Below are 14,090 nucleotides of genomic sequence, written 5' to 3'. Positions count from 1 at the left end.
TGCAGTCTCCAAAAAAACACTACACCTTAACTCTTTCAGACTGTCACCATATGGGCTGCTTGTTTCTTTTACTGAAATACCACCCACACCTATCTGCTTAGAAGCCCAGCGCTGACCAGTCTTCCGCTTTGTTTTCTGCTAAGGTCCAGGCAACGTCATTTCTGACCCTTTTTAGCAAGCGTAGAGACTTCTGTCTGTTTAAGCAACACTAAGGCCATCCATAATTTTCAAGTGCTACTTTATTTACTGCTAGTTACTAGTTTGACTAAAACCAGTATTTTCTCATTTTCTTGGCTTGTTGTAAAGCTCCCTGAATTCTTGCTTGCTTTTTTTCCACAGGATGTCTCATGTAAGTGAAATGTGGTGCTATCACTGGAAATGGAAGCTGCAGCACTGTCTCTGCTTGTTTACCACGTATATTATATGCATGCAGCAAGCAGGTAGGTCAGCAAATCATCTTCTTGCTTAAATAAATGGTTTAGGAGCCAAAGTTTTGATGACTAAGGATTATGCTTATGTATGACTGAATTATGTACAATACAACATTTTGATGAAAGTGATGCGTTATAATTATTAGTTGTGATTTGATAGGTTGGGTCATATTTTCTGCTACTGCCGAATTTTCTTTTTGTTGGTTTTATCATTTTGCTGTCATTAATTGTTTTTTTTTTCTTTGACTTTGTTCTTTGAATTCTTTAATTTTGTCCTTCCTTTGCTTTTACCTTGTTAATACCTACCTCTCTTTTGAATTTCTTCTGGTTGTTGGAATACTGAGAGTAATCACATAGTTCTTCCATTTTCCACATACTGTTTGTGCCTGTAGATGATGTATTCAGTAATCCTTCACTCTAGTTCAAAGCTGTAAAATAACTGTAGTGTGCTTATTATTTTTAAACACTTTTATGATTCAAATAATAGAAACATTCCTCAGCAAGCTATATGTACGTAAGATAATCATACACTGTAAAGAACAGTCAGTTTAAACTTAACATCATCTTGGTCTGTAGTGACACTTGAGTACAGAGTAATGTAACACATTCTGACTGTTTTCTTTTAAACATATGAATGAGAGATTTCATTTACTAAATGTCTTTTCCTAACCACTAGAGTGCAAAATATTTTAGGAGGTCCAGCTGCTTTACTGGAAAAAAACTCTGGAGTTTATTCTGGAGCATATGAAAATTTTGGAGCAGCTTGTAGTGCTCAGCTAATTCCATATCAGATGGGTAGTTCTGCTGCTACAGTCTTGCCATTGGAAAAAGGATGGTTTATATATAGAAAGAGTTTCTAGCTTCTTTGATACTGTTTTTTCTCTAAATAAAAAGTGCAGGTTTGGAAAAAAAAAAAGTAGCTGTGCAGTAGCAGTTTCCAGCTTCATGTCACTTTAATGGGTGTTTTCCAATTCCATTAAACTGTGTAGCCAGAAATGCACTTAGGACCCGACTCTCACCCACGGCTCCCTTGGCTGATGGCCTTTGTGTCCCTGTGTTCCTGGGCCATATATGATCCTGGGCCATGCAGCTGCCATCGTCAGCATAAACTGCTGCTGTGGGCTGTTATCTGGTGACTAGAACATTAAGACCCAAAGACCGTTAGTCTTTGCTCATTCCTCTTGATAAAAGGTTAGTTATTTAAAGTGCAGGTGACACAGCAAGAGTAAGTCCCATGGGCCAGAAGGTCCTAGCCAGTATGCTGTGAGGACAGAGAAAGCCAACTACAAGCCCACCTGTGCATTCAGCTAACCACAGCGTACCATTGCTAACTGTGCTGGTACTGAACACGTAGGTGGGTCAAAAGCCCTGTGCCAGACTCCAAGATACGCTTCTACAAAATCATATATGCCCCTGGCTAACTACTTCAGCAATAAAGTGGCTGGTGCCATTGGATTGGCAAAAGCAGCCAAAGTGTTCTAGCTCATTCGGTCTCCTCTATTACAGTTACTGTCCGTGCTCCTTTTTCAGGCACTGGTTTGGCATGTAGGAGACTCAGAACCAGGTCTCTGATGGAAATCAGAGCAGAGCCCTGAACCTGAGTCTTCTGCATCTCAAGTGAGTGCCCCTGGGGGCTTTTTCTTTCTTGCTTCGACTGGAAAAGATTTGAAATCTTCAAAACTTTCAATAAATGGAAAAGACATTTCCTGCCTGAATGATGAGTAGGTAAATAAGATACACTGGAAACACCCAGGTTCAATAGACAAATGTTTGCTGTTCAACAGTGAAAGAGGTCATAGGTAGCGTGCTGTTAATACTCAACTGAAATGAAAATGAGACGTTTACAGCAACCTGTCATTTGGCAGTACTTGCCTGTAGACCCTCAGGGTTCATGTTTCCTTTTATGTTGATGTAAAAGCATAGGTTATGCTGCAAAATGGAGTCTTTTCATCTGTTCTTTTTAATAGAGCATGGCAGACAAGGTGGGAAACACTGCTCCTGCATTTTTTTTATTTTGTGTTCTTAAATCAGTTTGGCTGTGGATGCATACGGTATCCGTGATCTCTCTGGCAGCTTAAGCTTTACTGAAGTTACAGTAGAAATATCACAAAACCTGACATTAATCCAGCTTCACTAGTGAGCTGTAAGCTTAGAAAGCTATTGGGGCTTATTAAGCTTTGCCTAGAGGAGGTTACATACAAGCGAGGGATTAAGATCATCATGTACAGGTTTTATGGATTATTTAAGGGGCTATTCATAAGGATAAAAATATCAGTCATGCTGTGACATGGAAAAAATGCAAAAGTAATAATTTTATAGTTTAACTTGAGAAGAACTACAGGACTTGGCCTGCTTTCAGAAACAAAGCTTAAGAGAAGGATTACGCAGCAGAAAACTTAGAACAGGAGTGGGATGGTCTGTGAAAAGAATGTTTAGCCACAAATTGATCAGTAAGGTACTGACAAGCAGGTGCAGCAGTGGAGCGTAATCCCAAAATATAGGTCTGATACCTCGGAGGAATCAATGGATGGACTCTGACACTTAAAACAGAAAGATAGAAAGAAATTATAAAAATAAAAAATACATTATAAAAATATAACATGTACTTAGTTAAAATCTCAGCAGCCGTAACTGTTTTGGCATACTGGCTTCAGGTCCTGTGTTGTGACATGGGGTGAAGTTACGGAGCAGCTCAGTAAGCAACTTGACAGGTTTCCATTCCTGTCTGGGGTAGATGTCCCTGATGGCCTTGAGTGAGTCATTTAGCTGTGCCTCAGTTTCCCTGCCTATAACAATGAGTGTATGTCTTGCCTCCCTTGTAAACAGCTTGCCCATCTTCCAGTGAAAGGACTGTATAGAAGCTGAGATGTTAGAATGGTGGTGTTTTAAACAGAATTAATTAAATCCACTTTTATCTGAGATTCAGACTTTTTGTTTGTATGGACATTTTGTTGGTTTCAGAGAGCCCAAAAGAGAACAAGAAGAGCGAACAGAGTTCTGGAAAACATAATTAATGAGGGCAGACAGAAGGAACTAAGATTTTTTGGTCTAGAGTAGGCAGAAGGGGGAATGCATAAGAACTGAGAATATTTAAAGAGAGATCTGCAGTGGGAAGGCATAGACTGATCTTTCTGGGCAGCTGAAAGGGCAAAAAGAATGGGCTTAAATTACAGCAAGATGAATGAGGGGAGGACATCTCATCGAAAGGTATAGATAGCAGTGGAATAGATTGCCAAGGAAGACTGGGGAATCTCAGTCCCTGGGAATGTATAGTAATGTATTCCAGAAACGGTTTAAATCTATAATCCTCTTCCCTTGGGGCTGAGAAATACATTAGATTATTTCCAAACTTCCCTAATTTCTGTAGTGCTTCCTTAATATTTGCCCTGTAGAATCTATTTTGGTTCAAAATCTGGGAAATGAGGAGATCCACTGGAAATTGCACTTCTCGGAATATGATAGTGCTTTTGCTGTGCCTACAAAATTGTGTTGGTGTTTGTCCTGTTGCAATGACCTCATTTTTATCTGACATAAGGAACCAGGAGTTCAGTATAGAAAGTAAAAATCGGTTGTTTCAGGTGTGTGTAACCTCACAAAAAAGTGTTCAGTTTAGTCTCCCCTTGCTTTTTGGCTTTTCTGCTCCCATAGCGAAATGTCTAATGTTTCAGTATTGTACTATCTCTTGGTTTTGACTGTTCTCTCTGTGGTAACCCTGGAGCAGAACTGGAGTTTTTTTGGTGACCTTAAAAGCAGATTCCAGTTTGCATAATTACTTTCCAATCTAGCTTTCAAGTGTCTTGTCAGTACTGGACTTCCAGGGTTTTGAACACTTGCACATTTTGAGGAGATTGCAACAGCCTCGTAAGAGTTTTTACCTTCTTCTGTCACCAACAGATACATAATTACGTGACTCAATAGCCGTTTTAAATTTTGACTACCATGCAACCATATTTAGTTTTATTCAGGATGTGGAAAATATTTATTTTAATAAAGCCATGAATACATCTACAATTCTTATTACACTGTTTCTGCATTATGCCCCATACTGCTGTTATCACAAAATTACTACGACTGCAGCTGATGCCAGAGTGAGCATTTGTCCTTTTGTTCATCATCAGTAAAGCGCGTTGGTGTCTGTAGTCATATTTCCATGTCCTTAAAGGGCTTTAATCAATGCCCAGGAGCTCACCGAAGAGTAAGTTTCAATTCTATTACAGTCCCTGAAATTTTAATTTCATTTCTTTTAGTGGTGATTCAAAGCAAAAATTTGTGCTGTTCTTAATTCATCAAGAAAGAGAGGTGAGAAAAAAGAATAAAACTGAAAGCAGGTCCTTCACCTACATGGCTGATAATGGTCTCCCATATAGGATCATCTCTGTCCATCATGCTCTTTAATTGGGCCTGTGTAGATAAAAAGGAGGGATTAAGGTCCTCCCGTGTTTATGGGAGAGTTTCAGAGTGACCCTGCAGGCTCAGGAGCCTAATAAGAGATGGGAAGGGAGTACGGTGGGAAGTATTGCTAATGCCACCCGCACTAGCAGCAAGAGTTAGTCACATTGCCGTCTGTGAAAACGGATTGAGTTTTATCTTGAACGGCCCAAGTCAGGAAGCGTGATTTTTTTATTTTTTTTTTTCCCACCACAGATCTCAAACTGCCTACCCCAGGCAAGGGCCAAAGATCCTATCGCCGAGCGAATGATGAAATGGTTGTCAGCACATTCCCTTATCTTCCTCTCTCTTACCGTGTGCACAGCAAGAACCAAAGTGCCAAGACGTTAACCCAGTCAGTCAGCACAATCCTTGCGTACGGCGGGGAGGCGGCGGATGATTTTATAACATTATTACTGGCACTTTGTGAAACTTCTCCCGTGGCGTCCCCAGGGTGTGAATGGGCGTGCATATGTTGCTGGGCAGGGTAAATGTGACCGAGAGTGCTGTCCTTGACTCAGGCATGGAAATTCATGTTTCTGAAAGTTATGGAAAAACTCAGAAAACCTAAGAAGTTTGAAAAAAGTATTCAGTCAGGCAGTCTCTTTCCTTACACAGGCATACATACATCATGTGTAATTGAGAGATTAGTCGGAATCTGGATACTTAATGAATAGCTCCAAAGTATTTTTATTCTTTCCCCTTCCTCTGTCAGTCTTCTTTTATATTTTAATGTAGCTTAAGCAAAACAAAAGCAATCCTTTATGTTCTGTTTAATATCTAAATTTCTGCTGGCTCGAGGCATGTGTTTAGAATTTCTGTTCATATAAATCTTGCAGAGAAAAAGTTACTAGTTGGCTTTCTTGTATTTCCCTTAGTTGACAGTTCGTTAATGTAAAAGTAAATCACTGTTACAATGAATTTCACAGGAAGCTGCCTCTCATTACCGCTGTTTATTTTTTCGCTATAATTTTTTGATGGTGCTGATAATTCTTTTCCCTAAAGTGTTTGGATCTCATTGCATTAACCATAACAATATTGCCTTAAAAGTGCAATGATTTTTTTTCCCTTCCTCTGATACGCACCTGTAGCCAAACCCAAATGGAATATCGTGAAACATCACAGAAATTCAAAGCTGACTAGGACCTCATCTTAACAGGATCTCTGCACTCCTTTATTAGAAGATAGGCTAGATAATGTACCCTTCTCTAAAGAATATACCTTTAAAGAAAGAATATACCTTTCACTGAAGGTCCTATCTTTATGAACTGTAGATTTTAGAATCCATTTATAATTTATTTTTGCCTCATTTTTTCTGTTCACTGTTAAAAATTAAAAACATAGCCAAATGACAATTTGTCAGTTTGTCAATATTGTCTATGATAATGGACAATAAAAGTATCTAGCCCAGTGGTATATCCAACATAGCCCCAAAATGACTTGTGGCCAACTGGACTGTGCTTTACAAAAGGCTGCCTCCGATAGAGGTTATTATGTAAAGAAATTCATTCCTTATGGTATTTGTCAGTTGCTCTCAATAAAGTGAATGAACATTTTGGAACAAAATGAGTTTCTTTCTCATTAAAAGACTGAAGTCTTTGCGAACGCCACTTTTCTCACATTACTAATCCACAAGAGAAAAATGTTGCATCATGAAGTGAAGGTCTTAACTAGGAATAGCACAGTTTTCCAGACAAAAGTTCCTTACATATGAGTCTAGCAATCATGTGATACGCATTTTAGTATGTATTACAATTAATACAGAGTAATTAAAATGGTTGATTTCATATACCAGTGGACCTTTTAGAAGTGAGTGATTACCACTGTAAAGTCAGCACTTGTCAATTAATAAGAAGGGCTGATCGTGCAGGTTTTGGATGCATATTGTTATGTCCATGATTGTTTTGCTAGAATATTGGATTTGCTTACTTAATGGGATTGCTTAAATGATTTGCATAAGGTGTAACATGTAATGTTCACTAGATCAAGGCCTCAGTTATCACTGTCTAATAATTGAAATGTTAAAATTTGCATTTTTATTACAACCACAGCACAGAGGTGTCTGAGAGAGTTCTACTTACCCCATATATTATGTGTGGACAATACTAAAATGAAGAAAAACATATATGACTTTTATTTTACAAGAATTTGAAAAAAATGAAGTGAAGGAATTTTAGCTACAATTTAGTAAGGTACTAAGAAATAAGAAGACCCACCCAGAACATTACATTCCTTGTTAAGATTGTGTATAGAAATACCTCTGATTAAATAATTCACCCATACTGTTTCAAAATTTCTTCCTCTCATCGTGGAAGAGAAAAATCTCTCTCCCATGAGAGGAAAATAAAGTATTTCAGCTATAGACTGTAAACATTTTCTACAGAGTTAACTAAAATATTAGTGTACTAATGATAAGTTACATCAAAGAAGTACATCCCTTACTGTGATACATTGGACCAGAACTACTTTTCCTGCCCTAAATGTGATAATACAGGCACTCATATTACGGGAAGGCAGGGCTTCCAGAAACGCCTTTTGTTTTGTCTGGATTCAGTGCTCACTGGTCTGCCCAGTTCCTGTAAATGACAGACTAAGCTCTAACTCTTGCTGCAGTACAGCAGAATTAAGTGCATAATTCATAGTTAGAGTTCTGCTTTTGTAGTCTGGCCTCCAGGTATCATTCACACTAATTCATTTTATTGGCCTTCTCATGAAGAATCAAGCCACTTTCCACTCTAAAGCCAACTGCAGTCATAAATTTTGGTACCACTATGAACTTGTATTCCTTTTTTCTCATCTTTCACGTTGTCATTTTTACTCTATTGCCTGGGACAACAGCAGTGTGAACAGTATGTTGACTGTTTTCAATTTGGTAGTTGGAAACAATTTTGCTAATCGTCCTCAAGATTTTAGCCCCAAACATGCTCACCAATTCCCATTCTGTGAATTTTCCCTTTGGTAATTTCTGAACGTCTTTTCCGTTATTTACTGGTTTGTCCAAATTCCAGTGTAGCAAATAGTCACTTTTGACAAGAGAGGCCACCATGGTGGTAACTCAGATTGTTTAATACTCCAAAACTACAGCTATATCAATTAAGATGTAAGATACTTAATGTTCTATAGAGATGTCAGCATGGCATATTTTCAGAGAACATTTTTTTTTGAAAGTTCCTGGAGACTGAAAAAGTGTGTTGGAAGATATTTTGCTCTTTTAAAGAGTGACAGAATGTTAGTTCCCATTCTTGAGACCACTTTTTTTCCCTGGATATCCCCAAAGTAGTCCAACTGTCTTCCAGCACATTGTAAAACAACTGCTTTTTTCAGGGATGCGTATCTGCAAGAGTTAGCTCTTGCAGAACACAGGGTAGATCCATGAAAAGACCGTCACACAGCTAACCTAATTTTTGAAAGGATACAATGCAATCAGAGTTTTTCCAATTCCAGCTTTTTCCCCTCATGAATATGCTTCTTAATGGGTGTCAGACAGAAAACTGCAACTCCCTATCTTGAACAGAGTTTGTTTTGTTCGGATGCATGCTCTGGCTTCTCATAGCTCTTCTCATTAAGAGCTGCGGAGTGACAAATCCATGCTATGACGCTGAAGTCATTTTTTTATCAGAACTTGCTTTTTAGGTGGAGAAAAAGACCTCATGGTTGAAGTTATCACAGAGGCATTTGTACAAGTCCCAGTCCTCAGTGATTTTTGTTTTGTGGTGTGAGGGGAAGTGTGTTTTGTTTTGTTTGTTTCTCATTGTCTTGGATTTACAGGAAAGGCTTATAAGCGGGTTTAAATTTTAAATCTTTTACTGTTTTTTTTTCTAATCCTGTGTCTAAATATTTTCCAATTCCAAAGTATGTTAGTCATGTATCATACTGCACTTTACAGAAACGGGAAGTATACAGGGAATGCTGAAATCGCCTTGCGGGCTGAGTCATTAAACATATGCAAAGGAACACCAATATTGTGTCTTTTGTACTGAAATCTGAAATAACGAAGAGATTTCGTGGTGGGTATGGGTGTCCACCTATCCAATATTTTGAATAACAAATCGCCCAAATGGTGTTCAACTCATCTTGGATTTTAACTTTGGTTTAGGAAATTGTTATATTTCAAGAAATCGTATCTGTAATATACATACAAAAATAAAAGGGCGGAATGCTAGTGTTGAACAAAGGCATCGTTCAAGGCATCAGTGAGGTAGAAGTTGTGGGGTTTTTAAAAAGCAAAATATTGTTTGACTGATAAAAATATTTAAAGGAAGTGCAACTATAAAAACAAGGAGCCCCCCTCCCTTGCATGTGTAAGCCTGGTACATCAAATGTGCCGTGTGCACCAGCTGCTCTGGTTACGGTTTGCTGTGTAGCTAGTTTATAACAGGTAGGCTTTTTCCTCGGACCTGTCAGATTTTGGCAGTGTATTGTTTCCATGATGTCCGGTATTTTGATCTTATTTTGAATTGGGTATGCTTCTGCTAAAATCTTGCCACTGGAACCGGCAAAGACGTTGTATAGCAACAGTACCACCAGTCGGGCTTCCCTCTCTCTGTCTCTGAGTATGGGCGATTACTTTTCTGTTAAGTGGTTATTTCACTGCGTTACGAATGAATTGCATTTAACCCTTCCATGTTCTCAGAAGGGTCTCAGTGAAAGTCAAAATGGTAGAAGTAGCACTGGTATAATAAAAAATTCTCTCTCTAGTGGCACATGGCAATCAGAAGATAGTACTGAGGATTAAAAAGGCAAACATCTCTATATACACTCCTTCTCTCTAATAAAATCTGCGCATATTTTTCACATGTGAGCAATACCAAATGAGTGGTTTCTAAATCCCTTGCCAAACACTAGTAACTTAGAAGTTACCTGCAAATAATATATGTCTGGCTTAGTCAGTTGTCTTTAGTTTTGGGTGGTTTTCTTCCCCCCGTTGTCAGCAGTGTTGATGTACACGACAGAAATACTCTCTTTTAGGCAACTCCTGTAGTTACTAACTCCTTTGACTACTACTCTCAACAAAAGTATCTGAAGTTATTCTATATCGTTTATAGCATATCAGAATTGAGTGACCGGCAATTTAATTATATAATCAATAGCTGAACTTGAGATCTTCGGTAAAAAAAATGCCTATTTTCTTGTGCTTGGCTGCATAAATTTTTTCTGACTAGCACATCATAGCAAGGGAATGTATCAGAAGCCAGAAATGTAGCTGAGAAGAGTCCAGTTTTTAAAGCTATTGTTTTCAAAACATTGCTTTATCATCTTAATCAGTTTTCTGATGTAATAAATATTCTGAATTTGAAGGAGAAAATTACAATGTTTATTTTAAAATTTCACCATATTTTCCTATTTCTAAAAAGAATTAATTTTCTTAAATAAAAAGAGATTTTTTCCAAGAAAGTAAAGAAAAATAACTCTTAATAATAATGTGATTGAAAAAAAAATAAAATAAATTCATAGCAAGCATGCCATTTGCCATTTTTTTATGCTTAGAAATGGTGAAATTGAGACAGATCTGCTTTAACCTTGAAATAGTTTTGCACAGCTTTTGGAATAAGATATAAGGAAACTCTTCAGTAAGTGTTCAGCTATATATAGTCAAGCGGTTCCTCCATTTTAACTGGATTGCATAACATTGATTTTGTTTGGTCCCTCCAAAGCCAGTGCAAGTTTTACTGCCCCCTTGAATAAGAGCCGAGATACATCACTGTTGAGCACTTTGGAAAACCCCTCCCCAAATGTCCAAATAGAAACTATTTGGAAGTTGGTGTCTTGGCCAAACAGTGCTGTTATGTCAGAGGAAGCCAAAGTTCTGCCCCATGCCTTTAAAAGATTTAACTTGCATGGTGCTGCAGCATTGCTGTTCAGTGCTCAGAAAGCAAAAAGGCGTAAAGAACGAAAAAAGAAGAGTTGCTGTGTACACTTGGCAGCGATTATATGTTGTAACTTGTGGTTTTTGTCTGCAGATTACTGTGATCTCACCCAGTAATGCTTGAAATGGAAGAGGGTTTTGTATTCTGCTTTTTGTCTGTGTAATCCCCATGGCATGTGAATCCTGACTTGGTACTTAAGAATTGACTTGATCTCCAGCAAAAAACTCAAATGCACCAACTCTCCTGGAAGGACTGATACTGAAAGACTATTTCTTCTAGCACTGTTCATGCTTTATGCAGGACACGGTACCATTTGCAGGAGTTCAGAGAACCTCAGTTTCCCAGAGATCCAGTGGGACACAAGCATTCGCAGCACTCCCAAAAACTGAGCTGAGGAGAAGACAGCATTTTTGCTGTATCACCCTCTTTTCAGCTAGGTTTACTGCATCCTGTTGGGGATTGTTCAGTGACTGTCAGAGCCAGGTAAAATATCAGTAGAACCCAGATATCCACTCTTGTTTCTACCTACCCATCCATCCATAATCTGCCTGGTTTTTAATCCTAATACAGAGAGGAAAGCTTTCTTTTTCCTCTTTAAATGGATTGCCTTTGATTATAGTGGCATGAAAGATTTTTTTTTGAGCTTTTCTCATATTTTACTGTAGTGTGTGTGTTTCTAGTGAGAAGACAGCTTAGCCTGGCCAGAGTTTTAATCTTTAGGGTGAGGTCTGCAATGCTTCTTATCTTAATCAGCTACTGTGTTTATTCACTTGAAATATGTGAAAATCTGAAGAAACACAGCATTTTTGCTGTATCACCCTCTTTTCAGCTAGGTTTACTGCATCCTGTTGGGGATTGTTCAGTGACTGTCAGAGCCAGGTAAAATATCAGTAGAACCCAGATATCCACTCTTGTTTCTACCTACCCATCCATCCATAATCTGCCTGGTTTTTAATCCTAATACAGAGAGGAAAGCTTTCTTTTTAAATGGTAAATGGATTGCCTTTGATTATAGTGGCATGAAAGATTTTGCTTTTCTCATATTTTACTGTCGTGTGTGTGTTTCTAGTGAGAACAGCTTAGCCCCTGGCCAGAGTTTTAATCTTTAGGGTGAGGTCTGCAATGCTTCTTATCTTAATCAGCTACTGTGTTTATTCACTTGAAATATGTGAAAATCTGAAGAAACATCTTCTATTAGCAGGGATCAAGCCAAACTAAAAAAAAAAAAAGCTTCTGGTCTTTTAGCAATTCATGGTATTTCACATTATATTTCTATTAGTTTTCCTTTGCCGAATACATTGTAAGGAATGATACAATGACAGCAGAATGGAAAATAATCTTGCATATTTTAAAAAAAAAAGGTCTTAAACTAGAATCTGATCATCAAAACATGAACATTGTGAGTCACAAATTACTTAATAGCAGTTGGTGAAAATTAAAGGAAACGATTTTTTTTTCTTGCCAAGAAGCTCTTCTGTGGTACTTGCCATTTGTTCTTTATAGTTTGTTATAATTTAATTGTCTTCATGTTTGTAGTTCAGTTTTTTATATTGGCCCTCACAATGGTTCTCATAAACAGTCCCCATTAGTCCTTTTACATCATTCCTCATAAAACTTATGGTGTTGGAGTGTAAACTTAGAGGTATGTATACAAATACCGATGGTAGCAAATGTCATGGTAATCAAATGCTATGCAAGTAGACTTTGTATGGCCAAGGTAGTCTATACATTCAAGAACCAGTTACCTGAAATGCAAGGAGATAATCTGCACCGTTAGATACCATTGTTGGGCTATACTTAGCAATTTGTCAACAATTGTGAAAAACACTGGAGACCAATATGTCCAGTCTAAACACTGATCTAGTGAATATGTTCCCATATAGACCTTTCTTGGGGTTATGGTGTATATTACACAAACAGAGTTTTCAGTACGATTAACAATTCACCTGCTATGTTTTTAAAGTCATAATGCAACTCCATGAGGGTTGTCCCCTTAAAGTTATAATATAAATGTTAAATAGTAATAATGGTGGTATTTTATTATTTTTCTCCATGTAGCATGATCTTCGTAAGTGAACTAATTTAGTTAGCATCGTCATATCTCACTGGAGATACATTGTCTGGATGTAGGATCGGCCATTACCCTGTGCTTGTGTCCTGCCATAAATAAAGTTACTTGACTTGTTCTTTGGCACTACTTTAAAAATACAATTAATATAAATTATTTGTGATAAAAATGTCTATAAAACATTATATGTTTATGATGCAACTTTAATACAGGAAAATGTTGAGCTAAACTTTTGGAACAGTTTAAGGACAAATATCCATAGGGAAACACATTAATGTGTATATTTGGATTGTGCAGGTGGATCTCCTGTACTGCCTGTGAGCACTGACAGATTTATAAGTCTAGCCCAATAGCACAGAGCCTTTGTCTACACTTTAAGTAAATTACGTTCTTGAGCATGGGCTGCTTTGGTCATGGAAAAGTATATCTGTATGAGACTTGAATGAATAATGTTTTTCGTTGTGAGCACCTTTTTATCAGCAGCAGTATGAGAGGTTTGAGTGAATACCCAGGCTCCCAATTGCATACGGATATTGCCATTTCCCTATAATTTATCTTTTCTAATTATGACACAGTACGTTTATTTCTGAAATTTCACAGGCTATTAAATGTCTGCTTTAAAGTAACACAACCGTCATCCCTACTAATTCTGACAGAGAGTAAGACATTTACATTTTTTTTTTTACTTTCTAATCATTTCCTGGTTTATGTGGAGGTGAGGAAAAGATTAGGATTCAGCTAGTGAACCAAAATAGAAAATGATAATCTAGAATCAGCACTTGCTACTTCGGTTGAAATGTTGGAGACCTGTGTGGTGGAAATAAAGGCATAAACCAGTGGGGTAGGTTTCCTTTGATTGTCACACAATGGTGGTTTTCCAAGTTTGACTTATTTTAAATAACAGAAGAAAGCTTTAGGAAGAAAATATTATAAAGAAAATACTAAGGCTGGAAAGCTGGCAATTCAATAATTTGGAAATAACAGAATTGAAGAATTCAGGTTGCCTATGGAATTTTCCATTTTCACATCCACCGTGGTGATGCAGGTTTTAATTACAAAGTCACCTGCTTTTTGTCATTGGCCTCCAGTTTTGTACAGAGCAGATGCGTTATGAGGCTGAAAACAAACATGGTTTTTAAGGCCTTTGCTTAATGTGTGGCCAGAGGTAGAATATGTACACTAAATGAGGCACTGGATTGCAAGAAGATCTCATGGCTAGGGTGGTTGATGGCTGTGCTAGAAAACTGAATGCTGTCTCTGACTCTTGTTTGCTGGGGGTGGCTGAGCAAATGAATT

General features: G+C 37.7%; 1 protein-coding gene across 1 annotated transcript in view; it reads left to right on the top strand.

Moving 5' to 3' along the window:
- Positions 1-340: 340 nt before the first annotated feature.
- The window catches only part of ADGRG6 (adhesion G protein-coupled receptor G6), a 106,616-nt gene continuing 92,866 nt past the window's right edge, over positions 341-14,090 (top strand). The window contains exon 1 of the mRNA XM_009281453.1: positions 341-440. Coding sequence (XP_009279728.1) covers positions 341-440 — 100 coding nt within the window. The remainder of the gene's footprint in view (positions 441-14,090) is intronic.

Source organism: Aptenodytes forsteri, unplaced genomic scaffold (genome assembly GCF_000699145.1).
Source record: "Aptenodytes forsteri isolate BGI_AS27 unplaced genomic scaffold, ASM69914v1 Scaffold82, whole genome shotgun sequence".
Lineage (NCBI taxonomy): Eukaryota > Metazoa > Chordata > Aves > Sphenisciformes > Spheniscidae > Aptenodytes > Aptenodytes forsteri.
Note: the sequence above shows the minus strand (reverse complement) of the source record. Positions and strands in the feature narration are given on the sequence as shown.